We start from the raw sequence: 25,493 nt of genomic DNA, 5'->3' as shown, positions 1-25,493 counted from the left end.
TGCCACGATGCGAGGGGGGTGTCCGAGCGTGAGGTGCGGGGTGTCTCCTGCGAAGGTGGCCGAGAGGGATTCGACCGCGGACTTGGTCGTATCAGCAAGTGCCACGTGAAGTTTCAGACCTATCAGCGGTTGACACGTGGAAGCCTCGCATGCGAGGTGACGTGTCTGAAGTGTGACTCAGCAAAATTTCCCGATTTTCAATATTTTCTTGATTTTTGTGCCAAAAACTTGCGAAAATCATAACTTTCGCATACGAGCTCCGTTTTTGACGTTCTTTATATGCACGCGTAGGTAAAATCATACTCTACGACTTTCGTTTAGACTTCGTCGGCTGATTTTGATTTTATTTTTAATATTTTTATTTTAAACAGACCGGGACGGGAATCCGTTAAAAATTCATAACTTCTTCATCCGACGTCCGTTTTCGTCTGTCTTTTTACCGTTGTGCTACTTTTGACGAGACCTTCGATTCTCGTTTAAGTTGCGTCGGCTAAATATCGATCGATTTATATTTCGAATTTTTAGCTGTCTACTGCTAAACCGAAACTTCGAAAAATCATAACTTCCTCATACGAAGTCGGATTTTCACGTTCTTTTTATGAACGTTCTCGGTTTAACATATTATACAAGTTTCATTTAGATTTTTAAGGCTAAAAATCCTTTTATCGAAAATTCTCTTTTACACTGAACAGTGTTTTGCCGGTTTTACCGCGGATTTTCGATTGGTCATAACTTCTTTGTTATAACTCGGATTTCAGTGTTCTTTATGTTTTTGGAAACCTTGTTACAAACTCTACCACTTGGTTAATCCCAATTACAATTATTGATCAATTAATTTTTGACCAAAATTTGACTGGTGTCACATTATCCCCCCGTTAGATGGAATTTCGTCCCGAAATTAAGTCTAAAGTGATACTCATGGACTAGGTCTAATCTTTCCTATCCCAAGTGAATTCAGGTTCCTGGTTTGTAATCCAACGAACCTTCACTAACGGGATGAGACTTAGCATAGTTCTTCAGATTTCCCTATCCATGGTTTTCATTGGTTCTTTTACAGAGTGTAGACTTTGATTTCATTGAGTGAAATAACAAGTGTTTTATCGGATAAACACCTCTTTAGATTTGATATGTGAAAGATGGGATGAATGTCATTAAGTTTTTGGTGGTAGTTTAAGTTTAAAAGTACAAGACCGATTCTGGTAAGAATCTCAAATGGTCTTATGTGCCTTGAATTTTGTATTCCACGCTTTCACAAGCGCATCTTGTCCTTCCAGGGTGAGACCTTCATATGACAGGGTCATCAATCCTGGAATTCCAAGGGTTTTCTTTTATCGAAGCCGTAGCTTCTCTGGTTAGCTCTGGAAGCTTTATGGCGTTTCCCGATTCGTATTTTGTTTTTGGTAGTTTCTCGGATGAATTCCAGATCAGCGAGGGTGCTGTGTGGAAATTGGATCTCTAGCTAGTTGCGTATTACCTACTTTATTCGCAGATAGAATATGTACTTGTGACCACAGAAGGTTCTGAATGGAGCAACTTGAATGCTAGCGTGTTAAAGGACTCGACTAATTGGTAAATGGATATCCCATTCTTTACCATAGCCGATCCGATATAATTATGACTACTCTGGTTCCTAGAGGTTTTTGAGTGACGGCCTGAACTAGGAGATGATTCTATTATCTCAGTGGAGATAACAGATATTGGCATACCGTGCACTCATACGTTCTAGTTATCTTCTCTATTGATGACATCTTGGTTTACTCCAAGACGCAGGAGAAGCACGAGGAGCACTTGCGAGATGTGTTGGATACCCTGAGGAGGGAGAGATTGTATGCCAAGTTCTCCAAGTGAGAGTTCTGGTTGCACGAGGTGCAGTTTCTGGGGCACCTTGTCAACCAGAACGGTATTTTGGTCGACCCGGCCAAAGTGGAGGCCGTGATGAGATGGGAGGTTCCGAAGTCTCCATCCGAGATTCGGAGTTTCCTCGGTCTAGTAAGCTATTATCGGAGATTCATTCATGATTTCTCCAAGATAGTGATACCCCTGACCCGGATGATGAAGAAGGTCGTTGTCTTTCACTGGGGGCCTGAGCAGCAGGCAGCGTTCGAGACTTTGAGGCAGAGGTTGTGCGAGGCGCCGATCCTATCCCTACCAGAGGGCGTTGAGGATTTTGTATTATACTGTGATGCGTCCATCTCGGGTTTGGGCACATTGTTGATACAGAGGGGGCACGTCCTCGCTTACGCTTCGAGGCGGCTGAAGCCTCACGAGGCAAATTACCCGACGCACGATCTGGAGTTAGGGGCGGTCGTTTTCGCCCTCAAGATTTGGCGACACTACCTCTATGAGGTCCGTTGTACCATTTACACGGACCACAAGAGCCTGAGGTATCTGATGGACCAGCCAAATCTGAACATGAGACAATGGTGATGGTTAGACGTGGTGAAGGATTACGACTGCGAGATCCTCTACCACCCGGGGAAGGCCAACGTTGTAGCCGATGCACTTAGCTGCAAGGCATTCGCAGCCTCGATCAAAGACATCTGCCTGAGGATGACAGTAGTGACTCCGCTTTTGGAGCGGATCCGGGAGGCCCAACAGGAGGCTATGAAGGAGGAACACCGGAAGAGTGAGCGTATCGTGGGTCATATTTCCTCCTTCGACTATGATAGTTGCGGGCTGTTGACACTACATCGTAGAGTGTGGGTTCCGTACGCGGGCGGTGTGTGCCAAATCCTGATGGAGGAGACGCACAAATCCAAAGTTTCCATCCATCCCAAGGCGACGAAGATGTATAGAGATATTCGTCCTGATTACTAGTCGCCCTGCATGAAGCGGTATGTAGCATGGTACGTTGAGAGATTCTTGACCTGCAGGAAGGTCAATGCCGAGCACCAGAGACCTCACGGCAAGACGCAGCCGTTGGATATCCCTGTGTGGAAATGGGAGGATATTACTATGGATTTCATCACGAAGTTTCCCAAGACCGCACGGGGAGTGGATTCGATTTGGGTCATCGTGGATCGATTGACCAAGAGTGTCCATTTTATTCCGATCTAGGAGAGCATTTCGGCCGAGAAGCTGGCTGACATCTACATCAGAGAAGTAGTAGCTTGGCACGGGGTGCTAGTTTCCGTGATTTCTGATCGAGATGCACGGTTCACTTCCAGATTCTGGAAGAAATTTCATGACGAGTTGGGTACTCGTCTGCACTTTAACACGGCTTTTCACCCATAGTCGGGTGGTCAGAGCGAGCGGACCATCCATACCTTGGAGGATATGCTACGGGTGTGCGTTTTAGACTTCGGTGGTAGCTGGGATACCTACCTTCCCCTGGCAGAGTTTTCCTACAATAATAGCTACCATGCCAGTATCGACCGTCCTCCCTTCTAGATGCTTTATGGGAGGAAGTGCAGAACCCCGATATGTGGGGTGAGGTTGGACAGAGGGTCATGGGGGGGGTACCAAAGTGGTACTCAAGACGACGGAGAAGATCTAACGGTCCAGAGTAGACTCTAGACGGCCCAGAGTCGGCAGAAGAGCTACGCCGACAGACGTCGATCAGACCTGGAGTTTCAGGTAGGAGATACGGTCCTCATGAAGGTGTCACCTTGGAAAGGTGTCATCCGGTTCAGGAAGCGGGGAAAGTTGGGCCCTAGATACATTGGTTCGTTCAGGGTAGTGGCCCGGGTGGGCCGGGTTGCGTATCGACTGGATCTTCCATCCGAGCTTAGTCATATCCACAACAACTTTCATGTCTCCCAACTGCGCAAGTGCTTAGTAGATGACTCCGCAGTGGTGCCTTTAGAGGATATTCAGGTGGATGACAACGTGAACTACATCGAGAGACCGGTAGCTATTCTCGATAGGAAAACGAAGGATCTGAGGAACAAGAGGGTAGAGTTGGTGAAGGTGCAATGGCAGCACCGCAAGGGCTCAGAATGGACATGGGAGCCAGAGGATGAGATGAGAGAGCACTACCCAGAGCTATTTCCAGACGCAGCAGACTTTGAGGACGAAGTCTGAAATAAGTGGGGGAGATTTGTAACACCCAGTTCCTGAAGAAGATACTTGAAGAAGGAGCAAGGGCGTGTAGGAGGAGAGTAGATCCAGAAGTTGAGCTTCATTTGTGGTTCATATAAGGTATAAAGCTCCTATCTTGTCTATAGTATGTTTAGATCTAGTTTTAGGATATTTTCTCCATATTTTGGTCCAAGAATGTTGATCTTTGGGACTTGGACGTCCCATGTGGGCAAACCTTTCAGATCTGGGGTCTTTAGGGGACTTCATGGCATAAAGGTGCCAACTTTATAGCCATGGAAGTCCCATGCAACTTGTGGACCATCTTTTTGGCCTTTTTAGCCAAGTAGTCTATGCATGCAAGTAAAGATAGGAACTTTACGTGACCAAACTATCCCTAGAGTCCAGATCTATGACCCCTTGGCTTATCTTGAAGTTTTAATGATTTTTGAAGTTGGAACTAAGCCATTTTGAGCTAGGGTTAGGGCTCATTTCTTCTAGGATGGGTCTTACTAGGTAAAGTCGGAAACTTTACCCTCCTAGAGGTGTATTCGACCCAGATCTGGAATATGAGACTTAGACTCGAAGAATAATGGCTTAATACATTCAGAAAGCTTAACAGACTGAAGAACTCGACGAGTTCATAGAGGAACTCGACGAGTTGGGTCGAAGTGTCCTGATTATGTAAAAGGAAGGACTCGACGAGTTCAAGGACGAACTCGACGAGCTGAGTAAGAAAGTCCCGATTCTGTTGATAGGAGGAACTCGACGAGTTCGTGAAAGAACTCGACGAGTTGGATCGCGATTTCAGGGTTTTATGATTTATGGGACTCGGCGAGTTGAAGGGCCAAATCGGCGAGTTGAGTCAACTAGGAATGTTGACTTTGACCAGAATGTTGATTTTGACTTTGACTTTGACCAAAGTTGACCCTTAAGGGGTTATTGGTATGAAAGGGTAATTAAAGGAGATATTTTATGTGTATGAGTTTGAGTGGGGTTGATTTCAGAGCAGAGGACCGTTCAGCTACTTTACAACATTTGAGGTGAGTTACCTTCCAGTAGAAGTGGGTCGAAGGCACCAATGCCGACCCACTAGTAGCTTATTATAGTAGAGATGATTGTCTTTGTGATAATTATCTGGTATGCCACTATCTGTTATGCTTTATGTGCTAGTATGCTATGATATTATGTGATAGTGGTAGGAGGGGTGAGATAGTCCCCGGAACAGGTTGAAATAAATCGGAGGGTAGGTCGGGCATCCAGATATGTCTGACGGTATGTTTATGCTATGTATTATGTGGTAGTGGTAGGGGGTGAAATAGTCCCCGTAACCGGTTGAGATAAACCGGAGGGTAGGTCGGGCACCCAGATATGCCTGGCAGGGTAGGTCGAGCACCCAAATATGCTTGACAGGATAGGTCGAGCACCCATATATGCTTGACAGGGTAGGTCGGGCACCCAGATATGCCTGACAGGGTAGGCCGGGTACCTAGATATGTCTGACAGTATGTTATTATGTGGTATGATGGGGGAACTCACTAAGCTTCGTGTTTACAGTTTTCAGTTTTGGTTTCAGGTACTTCCTCTTCGAAGGGAAAGGAGCCGGCATGATCGCAACGCATGACACTACATTTTCCGCACATGAGATCTCTGGGAGTTTTACTCTGATATTGTTTTATCATGACATGTTTTGACTATTGATACAGTGGTTTTGATATGAGTTGATATTATGGATGTTTTCAGACAAATGGTTTTATAATTATTAAATTAAAAATGAAATTTTTGGTTTTATATTTTGAGATGTTACAATCTCCCTTTAATCTTGTTGGTTTCATCTTGCAATTCCCACTACAAATTGCAGTTCCTCACAACAATTAATCCATATAAGATTATTACAAACTTAAATGGTTGGACTCTCTTTTAATTCGATGTCATCTGACATCTTTCCTTAAAGATAATTCTCATTATATTTGGTTCTACAATACATATCCCATTGCATCGACATCAACATCGATTGCATGGTTATGGAAAAAGTACAACCAACTCATACACTACACAAAAAATACAATGAGCTGAATAACGTATTTAATGTATTACTAGGCTTCAACATGTATGACAACAGAAAGTTCACTAGATACAACATGGTTGATGTCATTAGAGGTGGAGGTGACTCTTGAACAGTCGCTAACACTGCTACTAGCTGCATTTGCCGTGCTAGTGCTTTCTGCTGCCGATGTTACAACTTCAGTTGCTGGGCCATCACCACTGAAATTGGGCTCATGGATGTTCGGCTGAAATTGCGATCGTACAGGTCGCGAGATAGGCCCCACAGCTAAGAAGACACAACATCTACAGAGTGGGCAAGTGGAATTGGATTGAAGCCAATGGTGAATACAGTCCTTGTGGAACACATGCTTGCATGAAGGGACTTGAATCAACTCTTCATTCATTTCAAATTCACCAAGACAAACACAACATCTGCCATAATATTATATAAAAAAATAAATATAATCAATTCCCCAAGGACTCTTCCAGACATTATTATTAACCAATTCCGCAAATAACATAAAGGTGTTTAATCACAAATAGAAATAATAGAATATGAAAAAGTGTTTTTTTGGTATAATAGCATTGAAATACTATAAATTAGTAACTAAATAGACGTATGATCCACTCAGAGATATTAATATTTATATATAAAGATTAGTAGCTTTTAAATATTTAAAATCATTAAAAACACCTGCAAAATTCCACTAACAATCATGATTAGGATAAAGAAAATAAAGTGAATATCTGAACATATAATGAGGTATAAAGTGCACTATTGTTTCCCACTTTATATATTTCTTTTTCATAATTATATAATGATATTGATTGAGAGCATATATGCCTGCCTCTGAAGATGAATGGCATTCATAGGAGATTCTATCATGATGATCATAATTCCATATATTGGCACTTTTGAGAAAAGGAAAGGTTGTGATTTAGAATCCCATTATCCAAAGGAATAAGAACTTGGTAAATATATGTGAGTATGTGACGTTCTTAAATACAAGGTTGATGCAATAAAATAATAACATATTTTCATAAATGTCTTTTTTTAATTTTGTTATGAATTTTTTTTTGTAGTATTCTATTAAACTTTGTAGAGTTCAATGTAGGAAAAAAAATGATAGAATTGTATAAATTGTAGAAAAATAATGTTACAACCCATTGAACTTTATGCAGTTCAATACATTGTGGATACCCTTATTTTTAATTGAAAAAAATAAATATATCAAAAAATTTAAGTTTTTGTCCTTTATAAATAGACATCTATATATAAAAACAACAAACTTATTTTAGAAGTTTAAGCTTATATTCACATTTGAAACTAATTTTATTTAATATAATTCTCATTTGAATTTTTATTGTACTCGTTTTTTTTTAACAATTATTGATTATTTAGTAATTACTAGTTAACATATAAATTTTTAATTGTTAATATTTAATATTTAATGTGTATGATCATGATGATGTACAAGAGTAGTCTATCAATTTTTTAGTTTACATAATTGTCATTCACATACGAGTGACGAATATAATTATTAAATTCACATACGAGTGACGAATATAATTATTAAATATCTATGTAAATGATTGATAATCTAGATATATAAAATTTATTTGTGAATTTAAATAAATATTTACATTCATATGTGATTCTAATTAAATTCACATTAGAATCCAAATAATGCTATTGATTTTAGATTTGAGAAATTAAATTGTTTTCTACTTTTTAGATTTTAGTATCACCGTCATATGTACAGATTATATACAAATGACTTTATTGAGAGTAATAAGTGAATTTATTGAGATTAATAAGTAAATTTATTAAGATTCATAAATATGTAAATGATACATTGCAAAAGGGCATAATGATCATTAATGTGGACTAATAAGTATAAAAATAATATATAATTCAGATTTACAATGTAACTGAAAATGAATCTATTAAAAATAATATAATTATGCATTGTCAATTAGAACGTGGAATGATTATTTTATGAACCGGATACAATTCAAATTTATTCTCTCTAATAAATGAAGGTTTTTGTTGCCACTTGTCACATTCTCATTCAATTTGCCAAATGTCATTTTGTGGTTATTTTGAATTTTTTTTTTCCATATGTCATTTATGAATTTTCTATTTTATAAAATTTTACATAAAATTTTAATGTAATAATTACAATAAATGTAGCAATAAATGGATATTAATTTCATTAATAAACTAGCATTTTAATTTCAAAATTCCCAAAATTAAAGCTCATTAGTTTTTTTTTATTATTTAAATTACTTGTTTAAATTTAAAAGATAAAAAACATTTAAATTATAATAATTCATTATTTTCTTATTTTCTTATAAATTCAAAGTTTTCAAATATTTTGACCTTTAAATTTAACTATTTTTTAAATTAACCCATTAATACATGAGTATCACAACTAGTATATGAATACGCGCCGAAACTAAAACAATATATACCAATATAAATGTATATTTATAGAGGGCAACAAATTATTAATTTTGATATATTAAGCTTTTTTTCAATAAAAATAAGCCCTAAATATATTTTTTTAAAAAGTTGGGTTTTCGTTATAATTCGATACATGCACATCAAACTAGTAAATATATATCATTATAGTGATATTTTGAATTCCGACACACTATTGGTTTTTTGGCTCCATATTTTTTTGTTCACTTTGGAACCTAACACACACACACACACATATATATATATATATATATATATATATATATATATATATATATATAAAAGTGAACCCTACAAAGTATATAAGCATAGGTACTTAAACACACCATATCATGTCGTTTTTGTATCATATATGCATTGTAATCACCTAATGTTCTTAAAACTCAATTTTCATAATTTTCATTTATAACTATAATATATATGGTTTGGTAGGTGTTCAACAGAAAGATGTGATGTAAGAGATAGATAATGGTGAAATTTTTAAAAAGATTGGAAGTGAATTTTAAGAACTTTAGATGATCACAATCTATATATGATAAAAAACAAGGTAATATGATGGGTTTAGGTACCAAATCTTATATACTTTAGAGAGTATATATATATATATATATATATATATATATATATATATATATATATATATATATATATATATATATATATATATATATATATATATATATATATATATATATATATATATATATATACTCTTTTAAAATTATGAAAGTTTAGTTCAAATAGTGGTCTTACACAGAATCCTTTGCCTTTAAATCTTCATCAAAGAGAACCTTTGGCAGCTTATCCTTGAGATCTCCTTTCAATCCCGCATAACTCTATAAATTTATTAAACAAACAATAATTAGGCCCAGTAATATCAAATCAACATATTACTATAAGTCATAGGTGAGTTTACATGTAGAAAAGTAAATCAAATCAAATTAACAATTAAAAGAAAGTATATCCTACAATTGTTTTGATTTGCAAATCAACAATAAATTGCAATTGTAATTGTAAAAAAACTTCAACTTTGTTAATTTTTAACAGAAAACCAATTGCAAACTTCTTCTTTGTTTTTTCCATGAATTTTCAGGAGCAGAATAGTTGGTTTGCAACCAAATAACAAATATAATGGATTCACATAATTGAAAGTAAAACTACAAATATGTGTTACCATGGGGATAAAAGAAGTAGCATAATTGAAAGTAGAAGGTGGAAGTGTTGGTGGAGAAGAAGAGAGTGCATAAGCCCTTCTTTTGAGGTAGAACAAGTAGAACAAAAGGAATAGTATGATGGAGAAGAGGATTGGGATGGAGAATATAAAAGCTTGATAAACCCTAATTTGAAGTGCATGGGAGTACGGATGATAGTTGATACTTGGAGTTTGAGGAACACTCATTTCTCACTGCTATTCAATTTCAAATCAAAAGTTCCTTATCAACAAGTTATAGACCCTCTGCAATACAAACCAAGCATCGTGGAAGGTATGGCTTTATATCTTTAAAGAATCTTGCCACTTAACCATAAAGTGTAATATATATATATATATATATATATATATATATATATATATATATATATATATATATATATATATTTGCAAGTGGGGGTGTGGGATATTTGGGGTTGGACAAAGTATCTCTTGGACATGAAATATGGTATTAAAGAAGCAAATACAGTAAGGTTTGATGAAGACCGGTAAATATATGGTGGAATCGAACTTTATTGAGGATTTGGATGGGAAAATATCATCAAGAGTAATCACAGGACCTTTAGCATTTAATATTTGAAAGCTTTTTAAAACAACAAATCAGCTCACATACTTATATATTAAATTTGATTTCAATTCAAAATCTAATGATTACAAAGCTTTATCGGTTTTATTGAGCCAAAACAACCTTTGGCACGTAGCTAAAGATATAAACAATCCACGAGAGTAAAAGGTGGGTCTACCGAGTGGGATTACTACATTTGAAGTCTTAGGTCTTGAAAACGATAGCAAACTACTCTAATTACTGTTGTATCCATTTTGAATAACATAAAATGCAACACCTACTCAAGGCCTTCTTGACACGTTTTATCTTTAGGTATCTATTAATTCAACTTTTTGCCACATACGTTTCAAAATAGGTTCCTTTTTCAGTTGTCAGGTTTGCACAGTGGGGTCTTTGGCTTGAGTAAATGACTAAATGTTATTAGAAATTAACTTCACATTGCATTGCACTGCATTCATTCATTTGTCCACAACCGGATCCGATAGTGTTCAAAATAATAAAAACCGGAATAGAACAATCTTGTTTTTACATTTTTTGGTAATATATATATATATATATATATATATATATATATATATATATATATATATATATATATATACCCTTAAGGGTATATAAGTTTAGGTACCCAAACCCACAAAAATAGATGGTTTGGTTTGTTATATTCATTGTAATGTTCTTAAACTTTAATCCCTAACTTGATTGTTTTCAAGATTTTCAAATTTCACTATTATCTTCCTCTTATATATATATATATATATATATATATATATATATATATATATATATATATATATATATATATATATATATATATATATATATATATATATATATATATATATAGGGAGGGTTATTTGGAAAAAAAAAACCCTAAAAATCATAAAAATGCATAAAAAAAATACTTAGAGATCACAAAACTTTTTTTTGAAAAAATCGCAGCTTTTTATACAAAATCGGTGAAAAAAATTTTGAAATTTTTTTTTTTACAAAAAAAAAATGATTTTTTATTTTTTTTTCAGCGAATTTTAACAAAAACCTGCGATTTTTTATAAAAAAAATTCAAAAATATTTTTTGTGATCTCTAAGTATTTTTTTTATGCATTTTTTATGATTTTTAGGGTTTTTTTAGAGTTTTTTTTGTTTTCCAAAGAACCTAAACCTATATATATATATATATATATATATATATATATATATATATATATATATATATATATATATACCCTTAAGGGTATATAAGCTTAGGTACCCAAACCCACAAAAATAGATCGTTTGGTTTGGTATATTCATTGTAATGTTCTTAAACTTTAGTCCCTAACTTGATTGCTTTCAAGATTTTCATATTTCACTATTATCTTCCTCTTACATCACATTTTTTTGCCGAACACCTACTACGCTATATATATTATAGTTGAAAATAAAAATAATGTAAGAAGAAGATAAATGTGAAATTTATAAAAATCCTGAAAGTAAATCAAATTAGAAGTTGAATTATAAGAATATTGGACAATTACAATGTATATATATGATACAAAACGACGTAGTATGATGAGTTTGGGTACCTAAACTTATATACCCTTAAGGGTATATATATATATATATATATATATATATATATATATATATATATATATATATATATATATATATATATATATATATATATATATAAGTTTAGGTTATTCTATTCTAACTAATTATTGTGCGGATATCGTATTCTATGAGAATTACTAAGAGAATAATTTGTTTAACAATGCGAATACGTTCAACCTTACAAAAATATCGTCATTTTCATGCATTCTCGCTAATTATTATTTATTTTTGTTCTCACATATCGTTTTTCACTCATTTTCATTCTGACAGAATACGACCAAAAAAAACATTCTGACAACATTCTAACAGAAATGGGAATAATAATAATAAGTGTATAATAACCTTATTGACGATTTAATTAGTGAGAATGTGTGTTAATGACAATAGTTATGTAAGATTGAACGTATTTATATTATCAAACAACATATTTTTTTTATCATTCTCATAGCATACGATATCCGCACAGTATATATATATATATATATATATATATATATATATATATATATATAGGGTTGAGATCGGTTAAGAACTCATAGTTTCCCGAGAACCTGAGAACTAAAAGTGGAGCGTTGGATCAAAATTAATTCATTAAGGACATGATCGTCATCTTACCAATCTCATTTAATGTTTAATTTTTTGTGTTATTGATCATATTAATATAAATGTTTAAAAAGTTACATAATAAATCAAATTTTCAGATTTTTTTAAAAATGGTATTTTTCGATTTTTTTTTTAAAAAAAGTGCAGATTTTTTAATTTTTTATAGAAAACAAGAATTTATGAAAAAAAATTTGAGAAAAATACTTTTTTTTTTTTTAAAAACTGCATTATTTTTAAAAATCCGTATTTTTTTCAAAAAAGCTGTATTTTTTTTTCAAAAAAAACTATAGTTTTTTCAAAAAAACTGTAATTTTTTTTATAGAAAACTGCATTTTTTCAAAAAAAAAAAAACTTTAATTTTTTTTTAAAAACTACATTTTTAAATAAAAAAATTATAATTTTTTTTCAAAAAAACTGCAAGTTTTTTAAAGAAAGCTGCATTTTTTCAAAAAAGAACTGCATTTAAAATAAAAACTGCAATTTTTTCAAAAAAACTGTATTTTTTTTAAAAGGTAAAATTTTAAAAATCAATAAATTAAAAAAAAGAACTAGAATATTTAAAAAAAATACTTGTTTTTTTAACAATAAAAATCAAAGTTTTAGGTGCATATATGCATATTTCTGATACTATAATATTCGTAAGTAAATCATAAAAAAATCTAATTTTTATTAATTAATCTATAAACATAATAGTACAAGTATTTTATTCGATACAAAATAAAATATAAAAAAATGCTACAAATTTCAAAGTGTTATCTTGTCTTCATGTCAATATTTCTTTATTTTCTTCAATTTATCATTTTTCATTTCTTCAATATTCACCAAAATTTCTTCCAAATCTACAAAAAAAAAATTTAAAAATTGATTGATGCAAAAACACTGACAAAAATACATATGTGATTTTCAAGTGATTAACATATGAATCACATACGATTCACATATGAATCACATTTACATATGACATCATATGTAAATCACATGTGAATCACATGTAATTCATATGTGAATCACTTGTGATTTACTTGTGAATTACATGTGATTCATATGTAAATTACATATGAGTCACATGTAACTCATATGTGATTCACTTGTGATTTACATGTGAATTACATGTGATTTACATGTGAATCACATGTAATTTATATGTGAATCACTTGTGAATTAAATATGATTCATATGTAATCTACATATGAATCACATGTAACTCATATGTAATTTACATGTGAATCACATGTAATTCATAAGTGATTCACTTGCGATTTACATGTGAATCACAAGTGAATCATATGTGAATTACATGTGATTTACATGTGAATCATATGTGAATTACTTGTAATTCATATGTGATTCACTTGTGATTTACATGTGAATCACGTGTAATTTATATATGAATTACATGTGAATCACATGTAATTCATATGTGATTCACTTGTAATTCATATGTGATTCACTTGTGATTTACATGTGAATCACATGTAATTCATATGTGATTTACATGTGAATCACATGTAATTCATATGTGAATTACATGTGAATCAAATGTAATTCATATGTCATTCACTTGTGAAATGGGTGATTATTTTGTGTTATATGTATGAAAAAAAATGGTGATTTTGTTAGTATGCATCTCCTATTTTAGTCATTTTTGTGATTAACCCTTAAAGAAACTAAATAATTATGATAATAATCTAATTCTCTAACTAAATTAGGAGTTTTTATGCATCAAAATCACAATTTGGGCAAACTTTAACCTAATTAACAAGATTCTTTTTTCTCCAAGTTTTATAATTTTACAAATCTATGAATATATCATAATATGACTACCAAATATACAATCTTACCAGGGACAAAATAAGCAGGCTTATGAGCAATCTCTCCCACCATAGCAGTTTCCAGCATATCTCCCTTCACAAATTTCAAGAGAAATTATATAATCTTAATAAATAACAACAACATAAAATAAAATAATTCAAAATCAACATACTTTCTGAACAAGATCCAACAAATCCATTGTATAAGCCACACCAACAATGTTATCAATTCGTTGCTCAAATACTGGCACCCTATGAGTCCAACTCAACAATTATTAGTTATTTTTAAATAAAAAAATTACTTTTTAAAAAAAAACTGTTGTAAAATTTTACCTAGAGTATTGATGAGTCACCCATAAGTGATGAAAATCAACTAATGTTGCTCCAGAATCAACTGCAACTACATCTATAAGAGGAGTCATAACTCATAACCTCCTTCACATGAGTATCTTTTATCTCCAACACATTCTCAATCATATCCTGTATTAAATAAAAATTTGAATTTAAATATTATTCTGCTATTAAAAAAATGAAAATTTGACATGGATTATAAATTTATAATCATGATAATATGATATGCATACTTATTCTTCTTCCTCAATGGCCTCACTCAACTCAGCAACCTTCAACATCAACTTGAGTTCATCTTCTGTCACAAATGGCTCACTTTTGCAAAATTTAATTATAAATTGTTAAAAAATTAAATGAAATTTAAAGTGTTTAGTATTTACATTTTGAAAGAAATGTCAAATGGCTAACCTTTTCCCTTTTAACCCAAGAATTTTAAGCATTCCCATTGAAATAAAAGTTACAACTCTTCCAACTGGATATAGAACAATTGAGAGCCATGCAACTGGATGCACCTATGTATTATTTTAGACATCAATTAATTTGAAATAATATTAAAATGCAAATTTTTTGTTAATAAGATGCAAATAAATTCACTTACCACAACCCTAGCAACAGCAGTAGCATTAAAAACATCTATACTTTTGGGAGTGATTTCAGTGAGAAGTAATACAACAACCTGAAATTAAATTAAAAACCAAATCATTTAGGTTTTTAAGATGAAATTTTATTGTATTGATTTGAAAATTAGGTTTTGGATACATACAGTCATGACACCAGTTGCAACACTAACACCAGCTTCACCAAACACTGTTGTTGCTGCTTCAGTGAAAAGGGCAGTAGCTCCGATGTTGACTACACTGGAAACAAGATTATGATTGTTAATAACAAGATTTAATTGGAAACGAAAAGAAATTGTAAGGTTTACGTTGTGCCAATGAGAATGGTGGTGAGGAATCGTATGATATCAGTACGAAGGAGCTTGAAGACGCCATTTTCATCTTCTTTTTCAGCTAGCTCTCTCACCTGTGAACATAATACTATATTGAGGCACCAATATATCAATGTAGGTAATCAAACATGAGATAGAAACCTTCCAAGGTGAAAGAGTGGTGATCGAAGTCTCGGCCATGGAAAAGAAGGCAAATAAACCCAAAAGTGCAGCTAAAATCAAACCTTATCAAGAATGAAAGTTACTTCTCAGTATCTACTTCGCCGTCGATTCGATTCATCTGGTTTGGTGACAAATCTCCTAGATCTCCAGCCTTCAATCCACAAAATAGATCATCGATTTTAGCCTCTAATTGAATTCCTGATTTCGAGTACAAAAGATGGATTGCTAACGTCGGCCGCCATCCTCCGATCCACAGAAACGCATCCTCCAGCTTGCTTCGCCACGTAGGCGAAAACATCGAAATCGCATCTCGTTTCTCCCAATTTGATTTCGCCTGGTAGTACTGCTCGTAATGCCTGACAACTCTCTCGATCAATGGAATCAGTACGACGTCGTCATTTTCAGTCGGGTTGTGGTTGTTAGAGACGGAGACAAGTTCTTCAAGGTATGAATTCTGATTGCCGATCCAACACTCGAAGAACTTATGGAATGTTTCACGGTGAGGATTATCAACATTCATAGCTTGCGCCATAAAAGCTGCGCTGTTGGTCCTGACTGACATTATTTCTAGAGATTGCAAGTTGCAGAACATTGGGTTTTGACGGATGAAGACGTCATCTCCGACGAGGAGGTGGAGGCGATGCGACGATAGGAGTCGGATGAGAGAGAGAGAGAGGTAGGTGGGGGTTGACATGATTCAATTTGATGATAGAGGTATGAATTATTTGTTTACTAAAATGCCCCTGATTCATAATAATTATGATGCCCCCGTGTTCTTTTTCTTAAAGTATTTACAAAAACGCCACAAAGCATCCTAGCCTTTTATTATTTTGATCTAACGGCTCACGATCGGTTCTCGGGTTCTCGGGAAACTTTGAGTTCTCAAATGATCATTCCTCTCTCTCTCTCTCTCTCTATATATATATATATATATATATATATATATATATATATATATATATATATATATATATATATATATACATTGACGGATCTTCTTAAGGGCTAGGGGGGTTGTGGCCCCCCTGTTTTTTTTTAAAACTAGTCCATATACTATTGAAAATTTTACATATTAGGCCTAAGACTAAAAAAATTTATTGTGGCCCCCCCTGTTTTCTAATTTTTATATTTATTTTACTTTCGGCCCCCAATTCAAAGGTTCAAGCTCTGTCACTATATATATATATATATATATATATATATATATATATATATATATATATATATATATATATATATATATATATATATATATATATTCCTTTGTGCCACCTATATCTAAAATATGCACTTTCATCAAAACACGCGACAAAGCATATGTAAGGTATTTTTGGGATTAAAAAATAAAAGATCAATAATATTTCTTGAGGATTCTTCATCACATTTTGGGCATAGGTCAGTTTCTCAAATTTTCATTTGCAAATCGTAATTTTTTTTTTGTCATCCCTTATATAATAGCTAGTTTTCATCAACTTCATATATTGATCGATTTGTTAATTCTATGTTCTAATTTTGGAAAAATTATAGTAGTATATAACAACGTAATCTGTTATTTTTACAAATATACACAAAATAGTCTATTTTTTAATTATCATGCTATATGATGTCATGCGGTTTTCACCGTCGGTAGTCCGACAAGGACTGTTCTACCGGCGGTGAACACCGCGCCTCTCCCATTTTTTCACCGGTGTTATGCTTCCACCACTATCTCATCTTTTGCCATTGAAACTCATTCTCTCTTCCTCCCTCTTTACCTGTGAGAATCTTCAGCACCATACCCTAATACACAAAATTTTCATAGGCAAAACATTAAATCTTTTGTGGAATGTAGGTGACATCGGTAAACCCTTTACGACACCCCTCAGCCTTATTCACTTGCAATCTACGTGCATATTTATTACCAATAATATTAAGACATTTTTCCATAAAAGACTTTTTTTTAGATTTTTTTTAAAAGAACCAATTTATATCTAATACTTGTTATTTCAGCCTCAATAAGGTTTGCAACTTGCAACATATAATTGAGTTCTTTTCCCATAAAAAGACTATATTTTGCATTTTTTTTCCTTTTAAACCTAATTTTTTTTCTTTTCAAAATAAACTTAATTTAAGATATTCCGTATTATTTTATTAATGGAACATGTTACCAACATATAAACTTATATCTCCTAATTCACATACACCCTAAACATTGATCACCTAAAAGAATAATTGATTCTAAAGATCTAGATAACATTTCTGCTTTTTTTTCTCCTACACGATATTGGGTCCCTTGAAATGACTTCTTTTTAAAGTTAAAAATATAAACTTAGTAGGGAATGTTGAAATCAAATTATGTTATTATGAGGATGAAGCTCATTTGTTTACTTCATGTCCCAATGGTAAAGGTACACATATACTCGTTTGATCTGGTTTCGGTTTTTTAAACACCAGTTAAAAAAAACAGTTTCGTGTAGAATGATTTCGATTATAATCGGTTCTTAGACCCTCCTTACATCCAATTTCAAATAAATATAGTAGTTATTGTAAAACATTGATAAACACTTGAGATAAAATAAGCTTAAAGGTAAAAGAAAAAAAAAACTTACTTGGAAAAACTGACGGAGTAAACATACTATTAAACATTGTGAAAATAGTCTTGGGACAACATTTAAAAATAGACTCAATTTTGTGGAAACAGCTTGGTACAAGAGGAAAGTAGACGAGCTTCATCCTTACAATAACAAAAATTCATTTCAATATTTTTTACTAAGTTTATGTTTCTATCTTGAAGAATAAACGTGACTTATGGTTTTAAAATAAGTTATTTTTTTAGGTGATCAATGCTTATAAGGCACGCAAGTTAGAGTAGTATAGGGTTAGTTGTTGGCAACGAGCTCCATTAATGAAATAACAATGAATATGTTAAAGTTATGTTTATTTTCAAAAAAAAATAGATAAAAATACAAAATAAAAGGGTCTTTTATGTAGGAAAAAAATAAATTACTTATTAGGGGCTGAAATAACAAGTAATAGGTAAAAGTTTGTTTTTTTTTTGAAAAAAAATAATAAATCTAACGAAATTCTCAAAACTTTTCCATCATGTATATACTAGGGCTGGCATTCCGAATTTGAACTCAACCCAATAATTAGTAAGTTGGGTTAAGATTTTTTTTTTTGGAACCGGCGAATATAGTAATAAGACCAACCTCTAGCAAGTGACTGGAGGAGGGGAAATAACAACTTACAAATTTCGAACTTGTTTAATTAAATAGATTTTTTAACCCATTTAATTGAATAGATCAACTCGTCTAACATGTTTCATTAAATATGTTGAGTAAGGGTTGAAATTTCGAACTTGTTTACAACCCGCAAACTCGTTTAATATTTTTAAATAATTTTTAATTTATATTTATATTTATTTAGTATTATTGTTTAATGGATTATTATATTTTGATTAGTTTTAATTTCTCAAAGAATGCAAGATAGTAACCATTATTGAAAGCCTAGTTTGTGAAAATGAAAGTCGAGTTGCGTAGAATTTAAAAATTAAACATTTATAATGAAAGTCGAGTTGCCTAGTTGTGAAAATGAAAGTCGAGTTGCGTAGAATTTAAACATTTATAATGTTTTATAGTTATAAACACTTGATTTGTGTTTGTGTTATGAATTTATAGACTTATGGTCGTATTATTTTCAAATTTAAATAAGTATTGAAGTTTTTAAATTTAATGTAATTTTATTTGAAGGATTATAATTTTTAAGGGTTTTTTAGAATACTATATGGGTGAACCCGAATTTAACCCATTTATTAAATACGTTGTGCTGAAAGAAAAAAAAAATAAACAAATCAACCCGATTTCAATCAATTTACTAAAAAAATTGGATTGGTTTGTGAATTCTTAACCCGTTTGCTTACATAAGTTGGGTCAGATATAAAATTTTAATCTGTTTAATTAAACAAATCAACCTATTTATAAACCAACATAATAGTTAACATCTTTTTTATGTATTTAACTGGTTAAACGGAGTTATTTTTGTCCAGATTGCAACCAATACTTTCTTGCTATATTTCTATTTGCATTTTTGCTTCACACAATTCAGAATTCATACATTGCACCTATTCAAATCAAATCTTTAATGGAAAAGTGTTTGATCTTTAAGGAAACATTTATTATGACAACAAGTAATTAAATTTTAGGGGAGTTAAAATGTCACCTCTTAATAATAAATACCTTTTCATTCATATTCATCTTAATGTCCATTTAACCCATCTTTTTAGCTAAATATTTAAGCTTAACTCATATAACCCGTTAGAAATAAAACATAATGAGTCAAAATTACCAACTATAGATAATATAATAAAATAATAATGATAACGAAAATATGAAAACGGACATATCACATATCACGACTTACATATATTGTTGAATCCGGTATTTATTAATTAAGCAAACCTCATTACAGACAAGAACGCTGTTTGTGTTCAACAAACTCTTTAAATTTGTTTCTCCCTTTACACCTACACTCAAAATTATAACCATTATCATGCTGTAAAAACATTAAACAAACTTCTACTGAATTTGACATGCAATGGATGTCAATTAAACAAAAATTGCACCCAAAAAGATGTGCAAAAGACATAAATGACCTCCTCATCCTTATCATAAAAAAGATCCCTCAAAAGCTTGTCCAGTCTTACCATGTCCTGTGTTGTGAACACAAGACATGACTCAACAAGCTTTCTAGGGCTATTTTCAAGGATGAGGATGCAGAGGATATTTACGTCTTTTCGCACATACGAGAGCATGAGAGCGATTTCGTGCCCCTACCTTTTTTGGTTGGCACAAAAAATTGCAATTTTTGTTATATTAACATCGTAATCCCAATCTGATGCATGTCTAACACAATACAATCTGTTGTGTTGTGTTGTGTGATGTGATGTGATTAGGCTAACCTTGGTACAAACATAGATGTAGTGGACATCCATGTTCTCAAGGGGCCCACTTTCCCTAAAGCTTCCATCACTATTAAGTGGAATAGGACAAGTTAGCTCCCACGTCTCATGCTTTGAACATTCTCCCGGGAGAAGTTTATCTGTGTCCAAACACAATTTCACTCACATTTTTAAATATAATCCAAAACTAAACAACTTGTTTCCTTTTATTTGTTTATTATATCATCCTACTTTAATATCTTTCTATTACAAGATCTACTTTTAAAAAAAAAATTTACTCTACCCAATTATAGCATTGTACTTTCAATTCTTTTTCTAATTACCACATTATACATTGAAAATTGCTTTGGATGGATATAACTTTGCTATAATAAGGTAGTTTTTAGTGTTAATTATATAAAAGACCCTGTATATTGGGTTTTTCCAGGATTAAACCTCCACTTTACTTTTTTTTTTTTCTAAAAAAACCCTTACATATTTACATTTTTTTCGGTTTGGCCCTTTTAGCAAGGTTTACTGGTAATCTCCCGGTTTTACACAATGATCAATGATGTAAGGGATTTTAGGAAAAAAAAAATTAAGTTGAGGTTTAATCACAAAAAATAGAAAAATGTAAGGGACCCTAAAAAAAGAAAAAAAAAATGTAAGTTTTAAATTAAAAGAAATGGAAAAATGTAAGTGCCAAATAGAAAAAAAAGGTTAATCTCATAAAAGATCTTATATTTTGTGGTTTTTCCAGATTAAACCTCATATTCATTTTTTTCATGAAAAAGGACCTTATATTATTTCATTTTTTTCCTAAAAAACCCTCAACTTTGTCTTTTTTTTCCAAAAAAACCCCTCAACCTTCTAAATGTTTCCAAATAAATTCTCAACTTTTTTAGTTTTTCCTGAAAAAAACCCTCACATTTTACAACTTTTTTTTGAGAAAATGACAAAGGGCCAGATCGAAAAAAATGAAAAAATGCAAGGTCTTTTTCATGAAAAAAATAAAGTTGAGGTTTAATCCGAAAAAAAAAACACAAAATATAAGGTCTTTTATGAGATTAACCCTGAAAAAAATGGAAAAACATAAGGGTTTCCTTAGAAAAAAAAAACCAATATATATAGGGTCTTTTAAGTAGTTAACCCTAGATCTTACCATGTAAAATGTTGTAATAAAAATGAAAGTAGGATTCTATAATAAGCAAATATATAAAAGTAGATTGCTATAAATTATAAAACTTCAAACAGATATTATAAAAACTACCTATGACATGAAGCTTTATAGCCCATGAATGTGATTCTCTTAACAAACGTAGTCGATAAGCTGGAATTCCATATGTTATCTGCAATATTTTATTTTATTTTTATTTTTTTTAAATAGTCGTGTGTCACTATTTGAAAATCTTTAATACTCAGCACCAATTAGTTATTTACCAGAATATAAACTCCTCCCTTCTTCAGGACCCTATAGTTTGTCATCAACTGCTTCAATATATCAACATATCAAAATGGAAAACCAATAAATTTGCAAAAGTAGAATTTTTTTTTTAAGTAATAAAAAATACATAAAAGTTGTTTCGATATACCTTTCCACCTCATCAAGCATCTTGGCTGCATTTGTTTTTGAATTGTGACCACACTGTATGTTGTAAGAGACTTTCCATTATTAGTGTGATTAATGAAAAAAATAATTAAGTGACATAATTCAAAAAAGGGTTGATCTCATCAAAACCTCAACTTTTTTAGTTTTTTCTGAACCTCACATTTTACAAGCTTTTTCGGAAAAAAAAAATTACTAAAAGGGCCAGATGGAAAAAAAATTAACAAAGGCAAGGTCTTTTTCAGGAAAAAAAATAAAGTTGAGGTTTAATCAGGAAAAATGGGGTTCTTAAATGGTAAAAAAAGGGGGTAACTTGATTTAATCACTATAGAAAATAGTTAAAGTGGTTAAATTAGAAACACAAAAAAAAAAAAAAGGAAACTCACCAGAAGAGAGTCCAAGGTTCCTGGAAGAAGCATATGAAAAAGAAGACATTAGATGTCAAATATGATGATTTTATGCTAAAAATAAAAAAGAAAAAACCACTTAAGGCAGTTGTAATGGCATTTAGGTAGATTTTTCAAAGTACCATATCTTAATAATTAAATAAAAAAATTGGAGAAGAAAGATTCACCTTTGTCAATAACTGCATCAAAAGAACCATCTTCAAAAGCTTTCATATGTGTAACATCCATTTCAATATCTGATAAAGCCAATGAATCCAAAAAAAGAAGCTAAATGGGAAGAAAAAATCATGTGTTTTGCATATATTATGAGAAGAATGTACATTTAAGATGAGGGGAATCAGAGTATTTCTTTTGCATTGCTTCAATAACCACAGATGATATATCAATATTCACAATATTTGTATAATCATCGTTGCTCATGCCTTCACTAAATGCTGCAAACAAGTATATATCAATATAAGTTTAGAAAAATAAAAGAGGGAATATAATGTCTAGATATAGCAAACAAGATCAATAAATCAACAACATAGAATAACATGTATCATATTCTTTTGGACAAATTGTGGGCAATAGCAAAACTTGTAAAATGCTTATAAGTTTCATGTTATATATTGCTATTATTAGTAAAGAAAGGTAAGTGAATTGTTATAATGGATTAAAGCAAAGTGCATTTCCTATATTAGTAAAACAGTAAAGTATGTTGCTTTTTACTGAAATAAAGTGATTTGCATGTATTTTGTATATTCAATTTATATGGTGTGATAAAAACAATGATGCGAATGTGTTTTCTTTTAGTGCTACTTTCTTGTCACCTTAGCATCTGACATTTTTGACTCAACAAGGTCCATGGAAAGTGCGTCCTCTACATTTTTGATAGCCCTTAACATAAAGCAAGAAATATCATATGCTTAAATCGATGAAGATGCCAATTATGAGGCTAAATGGAACTAATCCCAAAATATAGTGTCCAACTCACATTCAATCTCATCATCAAATCTCAATTATCTAGGGCTATACTATATGTGCAATCAATTACATAAAGCTCATGGTATTTTGTTCACAATTCCTAATTACAACCAGTGTTCTAATGAATCTTGTACAACTCTACAATATAAATGGATTAAAAAGAAGAATTTCATACAAAACTTTTTCCTAGACAAAAATCACATCGTCGGTATACAATTACGCGTAACTACAATTCAATTTTGGCTAATACATAATTAGCCGATCAAAAAATGAATCAAAGTAACAGTGGATATATCATATAGGTATCGGAATAATTATTTCTTTGATCCAATAAGACGAGCACAAAAATCAGTAAAATGAAGAGAGATGTGGTGTAAATTACAAGAATTTCCGCAACCGACGACAAGGATTCGCCGGTGAGCAGTCGTTTGAGGGACGTAGAGATGTAGAAGCGGCGCCAGAGATTCATACTTTTGGTACCAATCGAAAGTTCCTGTTGATTCCTTTTCGTATCGTTTGTCCCAATACCATGCCTCTCCATAAGCTTGAGTCATTTGGCTTCGTCGATGAAGTACTCCGGTGATCGAAATTGAAGAGGAGTAAGAATGTAAGATCCCTTTAAATTAACTGTAGTCCGTACTTTTCCCCTTTCTTGTTATTAGTAACTCTATCCGAAGACGGGTATATTTGTCATTTCCCATAAATAAAATATTAAATCATGAAAATCTCAACAGTTCCCATAAACAACATTAATTACATGGAATGTCATTAATATTTAGTTCAAAGTTTTCTTCTTTAGATGGAAATAGAAGTCCTAAATACAAAAATACGACACGTAGATGTTGTGGGGTCCGAACAATGATGTTTTCATAGTATGCCTTAGGAAAAAAGGTGTCCTAGATGTTTGGATTAGCATGTAGTTTCTGAGGATGTTTTCCTAGGATGTTTGGATTAGCATGTAGTTTCTGAGGATGACAAAACATGACATGAAGATTATGTAAGATAAGCAACTAACATATGTGGGTTGAGTGTCTTGTTTTTCGTGTATCAAAACATGAGGATGTTCGAGGTTTGTTATTAGATGATGACCATAAATTTGAATACTATATCCATCCCAGGAGCATGAAGATGTACCATGATTTAAAGTTGAATTAGCGGTGGTCGCAAATGAAATTTGATGTCCGTAAGTGTACATAGATTTTGATTTGGAAGTAGGGTCATGTGATTATGGATTTTATGGCATAAGTGTGTCAAGATCCTAATTTGCAAGTCGGGTCATATTAATGTGGATTTCATGACTAAATTTCTAAAAAACTTAAAAGATTCACAGTGTTATTGATTTATGGAGATTATCTGACGAATAACATTGTTTGCTAAGTCAAATATTAAAGAAGGGGTTTTGAGTTAGGAGGTCCCATTATCTTTGTTTTGGATAATGTTAGGGAGTGTTTGGAATTACTTATTTAAAATAACCTATGTTTTTATGTAAAATTGTTTATTGGCTTATGTGATAGTAAAACGAAGTTTTTTTTTTAAAAAAAAATGTTTAGATTAGCTTATATGATATCAAAAGATAACAAGTTAATAATGTTGAATTTCTAATATGATGTGGTTGTCATAAGATTTGCTCCTTTTGGTATTTTACAGAAGACGAGTTGTCACGCACTAACATGGAATATGTTAGTCAGGGCTTGTTTGTTATAATTATATCATGCATGCTCTCTTATGTGTCATTATGTAACCGGTTGTATTTCCATCGATTTACTTTATTAGATAGTATATATAGTAGTGAGTATAAAATGTA

At 32.1% G+C, this 25,493-nt stretch overlaps 2 protein-coding genes and 1 pseudogene across 2 annotated transcripts; all 3 read right to left on the bottom strand.

Annotated features, from left to right (window-relative positions):
* Positions 1–5,935: 5,935 nt before the first annotated feature.
* On the bottom strand, positions 5,936–10,034 carry LOC145118883 (RING/U-box superfamily protein). The gene is made up of 3 exons (XM_079054543.1): positions 9,723–10,034; positions 9,302–9,384; positions 5,936–6,495 (listed from the first exon to the last, which is right to left on the bottom strand). Exons 1-3 carry the CDS (start codon positions 9,945–9,947, stop codon positions 6,114–6,116), a joined length of 690 nt encoding a protein of 229 aa, XP_078910669.1. The 5' UTR covers positions 9,948–10,034; the 3' UTR covers positions 5,936–6,113.
* Positions 10,035–12,967: 2,933 nt separating this feature from the next.
* On the bottom strand, positions 12,968–16,357 carry LOC145122051 (putative DUF21 domain-containing protein At3g13070, chloroplastic; annotated as a pseudogene).
* Positions 16,358–20,159: 3,802 nt separating this feature from the next.
* On the bottom strand, positions 20,160–24,330 carry LOC145120224 (S-adenosyl-L-methionine-dependent methyltransferases superfamily protein). Its single transcript, XM_079056034.1, has 9 exons — positions 24,072–24,330; positions 23,044–23,157; positions 22,891–22,959; positions 22,703–22,722; positions 22,303–22,355; positions 22,151–22,181; positions 21,981–22,059; positions 20,732–20,871; positions 20,160–20,296 (listed from the first exon to the last, which is right to left on the bottom strand). Exons 1-9 carry the CDS (start codon positions 24,241–24,243, stop codon positions 20,291–20,293), a joined length of 684 nt encoding a protein of 227 aa, XP_078912160.1. The 5' UTR covers positions 24,244–24,330; the 3' UTR covers positions 20,160–20,290.
* Positions 24,331–25,493: the final 1,163 nt, after the last annotated feature.

This window comes from Lactuca virosa, chromosome 6, assembly GCF_052849685.1.
Source record: "Lactuca virosa cultivar CGN04683 chromosome 6, Lactuca_virosa_CGN04683_v6, whole genome shotgun sequence".
NCBI lineage: Eukaryota > Viridiplantae > Streptophyta > Magnoliopsida > Asterales > Asteraceae > Lactuca > Lactuca virosa.
This window is presented reverse-complemented; position numbering and strand designations above follow the sequence as displayed.

Bases quoted from the DNA above. Each gene is read 5' to 3' on its own strand.
- LOC145120224 (XM_079056034.1), bottom strand. From the start codon at position 24,243: ATGACTCAAGCTTATGGAGAGGCATGGTATTGGGACAAACGATACGAA. The intron at 22,723-22,890 runs GTGAATCTTTCT...TGCTTCTTCCAG, and splicing joins TGATGCAGTTATTGACAAAG to GAACCTTGGACTCTCTTCTG. The intron at 22,356-22,702 runs GTGAGTTTCCTT...TACAACATACAG, and splicing joins GAACCTTGGACTCTCTTCTG to TGTGGTCACAATTCAAAAAC.
- LOC145118883 (XM_079054543.1), bottom strand. From the start codon at position 9,947: ATGAGTGTTCCTCAAACTCCAAGTATCAACTATCATCCGTACTCCCAT. The intron at 9,385-9,722 runs GTAACACATATT...ATAAATTTATAG, and splicing joins CTACTTCTTTTATCCCCATG to AGTTATGCGGGATTGAAAGG. The intron at 6,496-9,301 runs GTAAGACCACTA...ATATTATGGCAG, and splicing joins TTAAAGGCAAAGGATTCTGT to ATGTTGTGTTTGTCTTGGTG.